The sequence below is a fragment of the Salmo salar genome, chromosome 21 (genome assembly GCF_965601325.2).
Source record: "Salmo salar chromosome 21, fSalSal1, whole genome shotgun sequence".
Lineage (NCBI taxonomy): Eukaryota > Metazoa > Chordata > Actinopteri > Salmoniformes > Salmonidae > Salmo > Salmo salar.
In genome coordinates, this window is record NC_138311.1 from 50,010,566 (window position 1) to 50,020,350 (window position 9,785).

At 37.3% G+C, this 9,785-nt stretch overlaps 1 protein-coding gene across 8 annotated transcripts in view; it reads left to right on the forward strand.

Moving 5' to 3' along the window:
• LOC106582447 (muscleblind-like protein 2a) overlaps nt 1-9,532 on the forward strand; it is a 48,180-nt gene extending 38,648 nt beyond the window's left edge. For 3 of the 8 annotated variants that reach the window (XM_014165568.3, XM_014165562.3, XM_014165563.3), the window contains 3 exons: nt 1,035-1,070; nt 2,338-2,432; nt 5,841-9,532. In XM_014165568.3, the coding sequence (XP_014021043.1) occupies nt 1,035-1,070; nt 2,338-2,432; nt 5,841-5,855 (146 nt within the window). In that variant the 3' untranslated portion in view covers nt 5,856-9,532. The remainder of the gene's footprint in view (nt 1-1,034; nt 1,071-2,337; nt 2,433-5,840) is intronic. The other 5 variants (XM_014165572.3, XM_014165567.3, XM_014165571.3 and 2 more) reach the window with 3 other exon arrangements.
• The last annotated feature ends 253 nt before the right edge of the window (nt 9,533-9,785 follow it).

Here is a 9,785-nt window from a genome sequence, read left to right on the forward strand (position 1 = left end):
TAATGAGGACTTTATAATTATATAATTCACTCCTCATTCGCTCCCTGCTAATGTTTGGTGGTTATATCTGTTTAAGGTGTCTGTTTGTGAGTCAGGTGTCTTTCCTTGTTTTTCTGCATTCCTAGCTATGATGAAGTAATGCAACACCTTGTAATTTGAGCTGTTAATTATTTGCAAATGATGCACATTCAATGTCACTGTCACATGCGTAATAGTTCAATGTCCTGGCAGTTAGATATATCAGTGCGTCCAGATGACATCATCCAGGTTGGTTGAAGGAGACCTGCTTTAATCAAATGTATCAAATTCAGGCCATTGGCCTACATTGTTGTGATACAGTAAGTACATGGCTAAGTAGAACCCCATATTAATATACCATTATAAACTGGGTGGTTCGAGCCCTGAATGCTGATTTGGCTGACAGCCGTGGTATATCACGGGTATGACACAACATTTATTTTTACTTCTCTAATTACGTTGGTAACCAGTTTATAATAGCAATAAGGCACCTCGGGGGTTTGTGGTATATGGCCACTTCACTTTGCGTTGTGCATAAGAACAGCCCTTAGCCGTGGTATATTGGCCATATATACCACACCCCCTCGGGCCTTATTGCTTAATTATATCATGAGCTTAGCTCTTTCTCTCATCATGGCCTTCCTCTGACAGCCATAATCAACAGTAACAGCCACTATGCACTCTTGTTTGATGCTTTATCGCCCTACTAAATTAACTACTGTACTGCCTGGCTGCCCTAGCACTGATTCCCATGTCAGTCGACAGGAGCTATTTTATTCTGCAAGTCTCATCTACACCCTACACTTAAACCCACACATTATACTTCTAACACACATCGGTTGTCATGGGCTTGTATCTGTGTATGCTCGCCAAGCTAAAGAACCCTTGGTTTACATTGAGGGGTTAATGTCTGGCTTGTATTTGGTTTTTGAATGTGTAAAAGCATGCTGAAAACTAGCTAACCTGTTTTTCTCCCTCATTTTCCCCTACTCACTTCCCACTGCACAATCACACAGGGTCAGTGTTTTGCATGTCTCCTGCTACCGGCGTTGGTAGGTCCCTTGTTTCTTTTTTCTGATATCACCTCTAATGAATGGAGAATATGGGTGGAATGTTCTCTCTGTTGGTTTAAAATACTTTCCTGTTACTCCAATGTTCTCTTGGGTAAATGTTCTCTGGGTCAGGGGGTAAGGGTGTTTTATATACGTATATACGTTAGGAACCAGTACATGTTTAAATCACCTGTGGGAAAGTGTATTTTATAACAACTTTCAGCATATATTGTTTTTCTCGGTTAGCTATATCCGTGACAAAGCTCTGGCTTTTATTTTATACTCTTCGCCTTCACTGAGTGGCCTACTTTTTTCTTATGATTATTTAGTTTATTTGTTTTGTGTCTGTTGTTCTCTGCAGTGATAATCATACCGTTGTAGATAATACAAGTATTCAAAATATGTGACATCAGTTATAAGCGCTGCTGGTTGATATTTATAGTTCTTTACTGCTCTGTGGATTAGGACATTTGATCAGTTTCCCAGAGATTTTATTGGACATGTCTTGGTCTTTCCTCTATTTGTATAAAAAGGGAACTTATTTCTAACAAAGCAGTGAAGATACCATCCTAATGATGATATAAGCAAAACATCATTTTTCCATGTCGTAATTGCAAGCGTTTAGTTTCAAATTGTCTTCTCTGGGAATCAGACAAATATCTGACAAATTTCCTGAACTGTTACTTAAAACAGCTTTCCTCCATTATTTATCCCATGCTTTCTTGCTTTGCACTGTGATTGCATAACCCTTTGCACTGTGATTGCATAACCCTTTGCACTGTGATTGTATAACCATTTGCACTGTGATTGTATAACCCTTTGCACTATGATTGCATGACCCTTTGCACTGTTATTGCATGCCATCTGCTGGTCTAACCTAGGGATCCTGAGTGGCGCAGCGGTCTAGCAGCGTCACTACAGACCCGGGTTTGATCCCGGGCTGTATCACAACCGGCCGTGATCGGGAGTCCCAAAGGGCGGCGCACAATTGGCCCAGCGTCGTCCGGGTTAGGGGAGGGTTTGGCCGGGGTAGGCCGTCATTGTAAATAAGAATTTGTTCTTAACTGACTTGCCTAGTTAAATAAAAGAAATATACAAAAAAATTGTTAAATCAAGGTTACATTAAAATAAAAACCTAATGATGGCTTGCTGCTGATGTTTTGTACTGTATTCACCATGCGAAGAAGAAATAGACTAAATGTTGCTATGGTTACCATAATGCTCCAGCTACCTGTTCATTGCTTCCATGGTTCCCTTCCTGAAAAAGTACCCATGATGTACAGTGCTACGCCTGCTACTGTCTCTGCAGCAACTACTCCTGCCACAAGTGTTCCCTACGCAGCAACAGCACCAGCCAATCAGGTTTGCTCCTTTTTTAAAGCTTTCTTTCATGAATCCCTGAGCTCTGAATAAGTGCTGATCATGACATCATCAAGGCTCTCCTGCCTGTTGCCTTGCTTATTAGCAAGCTTGACTAGAATGATTCTACATGCTGTATTAAAATATAGTAATGACAGAACGCACTTAGAGAGCTCTCATCTGCAAATAGTAGTTTGTTGCAGAACTTCCTTAATAGTTTTTTATTTAGTGACAATTGATTTTTATTTAATTCAGGTGTGACTATAATTCTGTCAAGTGATGGGGGGAAAAAAAGCTCTAGATAAGCTTATGGGTTGAACCAGCCTAAATTAGCCCCTCAGACTGAAGAGACCAATTGAATGAATTAAAGCTTAGAATCTGCTGTTATTATCACAAGAAGGACTTAAGTGTGTGTGTGTGTGTGTGTGTGTGTGTGTGTGTGTGTGTGTGTGTGTGTGTGTGTGTGTGTGTGTGTGTGTGTGTGTGTGTGTGAGAGGGCTGGGCGTTATGGACAAAATATATCACTGTATTTTTTTTTTAAAGTCGGACCGTATTTGATGGTAATTTTATGTTTTTGAATAATAAAAGTTCTTAATGTGCTTCATGAGTAGTGTGTGACCCTAGGGTGGCAACACATACTTTCTTAAGTGATTTGAATGGGTTTTCTGCCATTCTGATTGAAGTTGAATTGAACTGTATCAAACAATCAAAAAAAATTGTCGACATTTTCATAAATTTCTGCATTTCTTTTTCTTGTACTCATTTGAGATCATTTCCACACAATGGGCTGGACGATATGGGCAAACAATTCTTGGCCTTATTTTTGGCCTTATTAATATTTTTTTGGGGGGGTGAACTGTTGAAATCATGGAAATAGAATGATTATTCTAGTTCTGTAGTTAGAATATAATAGTTGGCACTTTGAATACAGTGTTCTTTGACATGACAATTAATTAAAATGCCAGGGAGGAGTTATTGTGACAGGGTAGGAAGCCAAAGTGTTGGTCAGTGTTTCCTAGCGGACCCTATAATATTTGGTTACATATTGAATGTATTCTCTTAGCTACTTCATGTAGCGAACACATTCATGCTTCCTCTTTGATTTAGAAGATACTGTTGCACAAACAACATGCTGATTTAGGTGTACACCATCACCGGTATTATCAGGCTAACAAAATTTAGGCCCAACTTGCTAAGAAAACACAAACTAGTTGTTTGAAGATGTAAGAAACACAAACTAATAGTGTAGTTATAGAATGTTAGTGGATTTATATTAAGAAGCAAAGTGAAAACAGCCTTGATGTCATCAGTGGTTTAGTGGATGGTATACCCACTTATTTTTCAGTGGGCATTGCGTATACTCACTTATTAATCCCCACTGATACATATCAAAGTAGTGTAGTGGAGGTATATGATGTATAAATACATTTTGCAAACTCCATCTCATGTGCTAGAGAAACACACTTCAATTAAAGGGGAACTACTCACAGCAATCAACATTTCTTCGATTTCCCCCCCCCCCCCCCCCCCCCCCCAGACCTCAAAAGTGGTCTCCTGATGTGGTTTAAGCATTGTTATGGACTTAGAATATACCATTTGTTGTTTAAAAAGTAAATAGAAAAAAATAAAAAGGTCTGACTTTGAGAACGAAAATCTGAAAATAATGGGTAAAAATCTGAACCTATGAATTTCTGAATCAGTTTATCTGTTTCAATAGTAGGCCTACTATTATCCTACTGCACAGTACAGCTTGGGTTGGCCTGACTGTGAAAGACCAATATGGGCTTCATCATTTTAGATCATTCAGAGTGTATGTCACTGCTTCTCATAGAATGTTTCACACAGTGTGCCTTTCCTTTGCCCGAACGGGCCGTTCGGCAAAAATAGTGGCAAAATTAGAGTATACCCACTTCTCAAGGCACCGCTACACCACTGGTTGTCGTCAACATTGTTGCATGTGCTGCATTGACCATGCAGACTGAACGAAGTTCCTCGTGGTCGAGGAACAACAAATGCGATCCTTGAGTACCAGGGGGCGGAGGCTAGGTCTGTGTGGAAAGTAGTACGGAGAGAGATGACTCAAGTAGCGAAGTAAACTATAAAAATGGACGTTACACACAGCGTATCACATTTAACAAACCAAACATTCAAATACCGTTATAGAAAGTAAAGTAAAAACCCAAACCGGTCCTGCATCAATACCGATATATAGTACAATACGGTATACCACCCAGCTCTAGTGTGTGTGCGACAGGGCTGTCACATGTGCCTGTGACTTCCCTGTGTTGCCTCTTTTAGACACTTCCACTTGGGGGTCAGGTCAGATTCTGGGAGAACATTAAAACATACACATACTTGCAAACCACCAGCCTTGTCCTGAAGCTTATTCTGCTGGATGTTTTGGTATTTTCTTCACCCAGGTTGTTAATATGGAATATACACTGAGTGTATAAAACATTAGGAACACCTGCTCTTTCCATGACATAGACTGACCACGTGAATCCAGGTGAAAGCTATGATCCCTTATTGATGTCACTTGTTAAATCCACTTCAATCAGTGTAGATGAAAGGGAGGAGACAGGTTAAAGAAGGATTAGAAAGCCTTGAGACAATAGAGACATGGATTGTGTATGTGTGCTATTCCAATATTAGCAAGGTGTTCCTAATGTTTGGTATACTCACTCAGTGTATGTGTGTGTCTCCCAAGTGGCGCAGCTGTCTAAGGCACTGCATCTCAGTGCAAGAGGCGTCACTGCAGTCCCTGGTTCGAATCCAGGCTGCATCACATCTGGCTGTGATTGGGAGTCCCATAGGGCGGCGCACAATTCGGCCAGAGTTGGCCGGGGTAGGCCGTCATTGTAAATAAGAGTTATTGTTCTTAACCGACTTGCCTAGTTAAATAAAAGAAATATACAAAAAAAATCTCTAGCTAGGCTATACATTATTTTTTTTACTTTCTCTGATTTCAGTTAGTTTGAGATTTGCAACATTTTACTTTGCTTTTTTGTTGTCGATTTTTGTTATTTTTATTTTCAATGTTATTACAATAACCTGGGTATGTAAACTACTGCCTCAGCTCTGAATCTTATCTGAAGATGTCTCAACTCAACAGAATTATGTTTGTTTTACATGCAGGATTTAAATGTATATTTTACCCATGGTTTTCTTTGTTTCGTCAGCATTGTTTGATTATACTGGTCACAGTTTTGCTACTGTTCTACTTCTGCAGATAAGAACTATTTTTCTTTCATCATTTCCTGCCATGAATCTTGTACAGAACTGCATCAGTACTGTTTTTGTCTTCCAAAAACTCACTGGCACTGTTACTTGGACCTAAGGGCAATCGGTCATGTTGATTTTGAATGCCACCAATTGAGTAACATGATGTCTCAATCTCTGCTCCTAAAACAGATCATCCTCAAGTAACTAACAGGAAAGGAACAGAGTGTCAAGACGCTGCCCTTAGAGGTCCCAAACAGTCCGTCTGTAAATACTACATTTGCTCCACAAGAGAACTACAGCAACCTGCATGCTGAGAAGAAGATTAGAGGCAATGTATAACATTGAGCTATGGTAAAATATATATATATATATACAGATGACATACCAGTGTTGCTAGGACTACTACCATTACTGATATGTAAATGACTGATTTTATTATATGTATACACACATGATTGGGGATTCTGAAAATGTAATTGTAAAGGTATTCAACAATTACATTTATGACCTTTTTAATGTTTTGCTAAAACTACACAACACTCACCCAAATCATTATTATTATTTTTTTCAGAAATGATTGTGCATCTAAGTGTTTGATTAATTTTATTTAAAACACAGATCATTGAAAAGCTCTCTTGTTTTTACCCCATATACAAATTTCCACTTGGCCTGTGCATCAGGCTGGAAGGAATGCTCTTCTTGTTCTTGTAAAGGATGAATGTGACGGAGGATGCATAGTCTGTTGTTGTTTATCTGATGGTTGTTCTCTGAGTATAGGATCACTGCTCCCCCTCCCGGTGTGCCTTGGTCCCTTTATGATGAAGGAATAAGACATGATAATAGCAGAACATTGAATTCTTCTTCCTTATGGTGGCCAAATGGCAGTGATTTAATCAGTCACTAATTCCAGAATTGATAATGAATCTAGCGATCACTGGTTCCAAGTGTCTGTTTGCGCTGCACTGTTTGCGTTATGTCTATTGGGCCTTGAGTGTTTTAGCATTCATCCAAGAAACACCATATACCAGATGTGCCAATGACCTAGCAGAGTGATTGGTGGGCTGAAAATAAGCCACCTTAGAGGAACATTGTAAGAGTTTGGTGAGCTATTACAGACATTTAAAGGGTTAGGTGGTTATACTCCCAAGGCCACAGACATTAAAAGGGGACCAGAATGATACAACTTCAAAAGAAAGGTATAGTACATGTGATCTTTGTTAAAAAAGGCTGACTTACACATGATGGGAGGTCACTTGTTAATCCTGTCTTATTTTAACTGTAGAAGTGCCTAAAGTAATGTATATAACATGCATCTTGAAAAGGCTCTATGTGAAAAAATATTCCACATTAAATAGAAAACCCTCACAATTTCTCAAAACACTCCACAGTCTCACAATAATCACTTCTGGAAGAAAATGAACACCTGTTTTGTGTGATGTGAATTCAGTGCATTGATACTCTTTGTACAGTGGGTTAGTTTTTACTGCTTTAACGTTTCATTGATCATTGACTTTTTTGTTTGTTTTGAGATGTCAATATCTGACAGATCTGAACATGACTGCTTTGGCATGATGTTCAGTGAGGGTTCATTATGTAACATGGTTTAGCTTCATTCTTAATGAGTTGAAAGTGTTTTGCAACTAAAAAAAAGTGATTGGAGATGAGATTAGAAAAACGGATATGTATGGTAATTCTATGTTGCTAATTCATTCTTCTCTTTATACAGCTGTCTTTATCATATCCTCACGTTTACTGCATTGATATCATAGTCTAACATCTTTCAAGTAGAATGTATCACAATATATGTTTTAGTGGTAGGACGTGGTCACATTACAAATGTAAGGAAACTCATAAATCTACATATGTTATTGTCAAAGCTTCATTGTATTTACAAACTGGTCTATAAAACTAGCACTTACAAACACAAGACAGATTTATCCACCAGTCCAAAGTCTATACCTGTTACTTACAGTAGGGTATAGAAGACTAATGAAGCCAGTTATTTACAGAAGGATATAAAAGACAAAAACAAAGTTAAAAATATTGAACTATTTACAATGTATCTACACGTACCATTATTTTACATTTTTGCTCAAACTTGTATGTTTTTATTTGATCTTGAAATAACAGTTAAAAATTTCACACAGGTGCAAACTCTAAATGTTACCCAGTCTTTCATTCTCCCCTTTTCATTTTGTGTGTGAGTGAAATCTGTAGATGTAAAAAAAATAAAAAATAAATCTTAACAGTATCAAGGACATTTTTTCCATGATGTTTGATCAATTCAGACAATCAACAATGAGACTCCTTTACGCATGTCCTTACGATCTTTGTCCTTTTCCAACACTTTTTTTTATTTAACATTTTCAGAAAAGTTAATTTTTATGTAATGTTTGATGGAAATAAATGGAATATACTTAGTTTTATTTGTTTAACATTAGTTATTGAACAATGTTGTATTCTATTTTAAAATGAATGTAATTTATTAAGCTGAGCTTTGCTCTGCTGGTGGTTCCTCAAAAGGACCTGTCCTGTCACGTTAGCCTATGAAAAACCATCTGTGATCAGGGATGGAATGTTGGAGCTACCAATGGCAAGCTTCCACATCTCATCTTTGTCACTGCCTTGTCACTTATACAGGACAACACACTGCAGTACGAGCAAGGTTGTAGAATTGCTTTTATTATGTAAAAAACAGTTTATTGTATAGGTCACAGTCTACCAAAAAATAAACATTTAAGTAAATGTACTTTTCATTGTAGTACAGTATAATTTCATAACTATATTAATTTGACTCCTAAAGTTGCAATTACGGAAGCTCTGTATTTTTGGAAATGATGTAATTGTTATGCTTTTCTAGAGCACTGCAACACACTAGATTGTATTGCCGGAATCTGAACATTTCCTATTTTATGGCAAAAACAATATTTTCATTATCATGTTGCCTTGGTATCACAGTACTATATTCATTTTGCATTTGACAGCCTACCCATGGCATTTACATACCCATTAATACATGTTCTAATCTTTCTATTCCACCAGATAAAAAGCGTCCCTGGACTCATACAGACAAGGGAAAACTCAAAAAAGCACTTTTGTTAAACATATAGTCGTGGGTATGGCTAATGTGGCAATGATTCTCCTAAATTATGTCAATTGTTGACCGAAGGCGTCTTTCACAAGAAAAAATGTTTCTATGAAAATGTGTGTTTATTTCAACTTGATTTTTGCTAAATGTTTTGAATGTTATTATAGCTAGATAAATCTGCACCTGAAAATCAGTCGAGATTTTAGACCACTCAATCAAAAGATTTGGACAGTCAGAATGTGTTCACTTTTACTGACCCAATAGTAACATGATTCCTTAGCACTTTGTGAACAGTTGGTAAACTGATCTGAGCAGACTAGCTTATTAGTGATCTTTGCCTTGCCTTTTGATGTATTGTTCTTAAGTTGTTCTGTGTTAGGACTCATGAAATATAAGGATTGTAATTAGTCTATTGCAATTTGTGAAATATGCTGTTTTAATTCTCACTACAGTACATTTTCATTTTGAGGTCAAAATGGTAGATTGTAAAGAGTGCAGTCAAATATTTCACTGAGAAAAGCTTGATGATGAGAAAACTGACAGGTGCCATTCTAAATGGTGGTGCTACAGTTACTGCAGGGTTATGTTTAAACTGCTGTGCTGGTTCACATATGGTTCCATCTGTTGTGCCGTACTCTAGAACAGAGGGGACAAACCCTTACTAATTTTGAATCTGTTCATGTGGCAATTTTAAATGTTTTATTTGTGCTCATTTATGTTCTATACAGTAGTTTTGGTAAATGCAAAATTGTGTAAAATCTAATGTTAAAAAATAAATAAAAGTTTAAGTAAATGCCAAGTTTCTGATTCCTTTGTTTTGGTGATTCACATAGGAAATAATAGGCCTATTTATTTAGGGTATTTTATATAAGCAGAGGACATTATTTCAAAAGCCCAAATAATGAAATGCTCCACCTCAGGAATTCAATGTACATGTTAGGTTTAGTCTTATCCCATTTCCTATGACAAAAAAAAAACATGAATTATTGGGTATTTTTGGATGAATATGCTAAGTTGTTGCCATTTGTATCACATAGTCTGTCTAT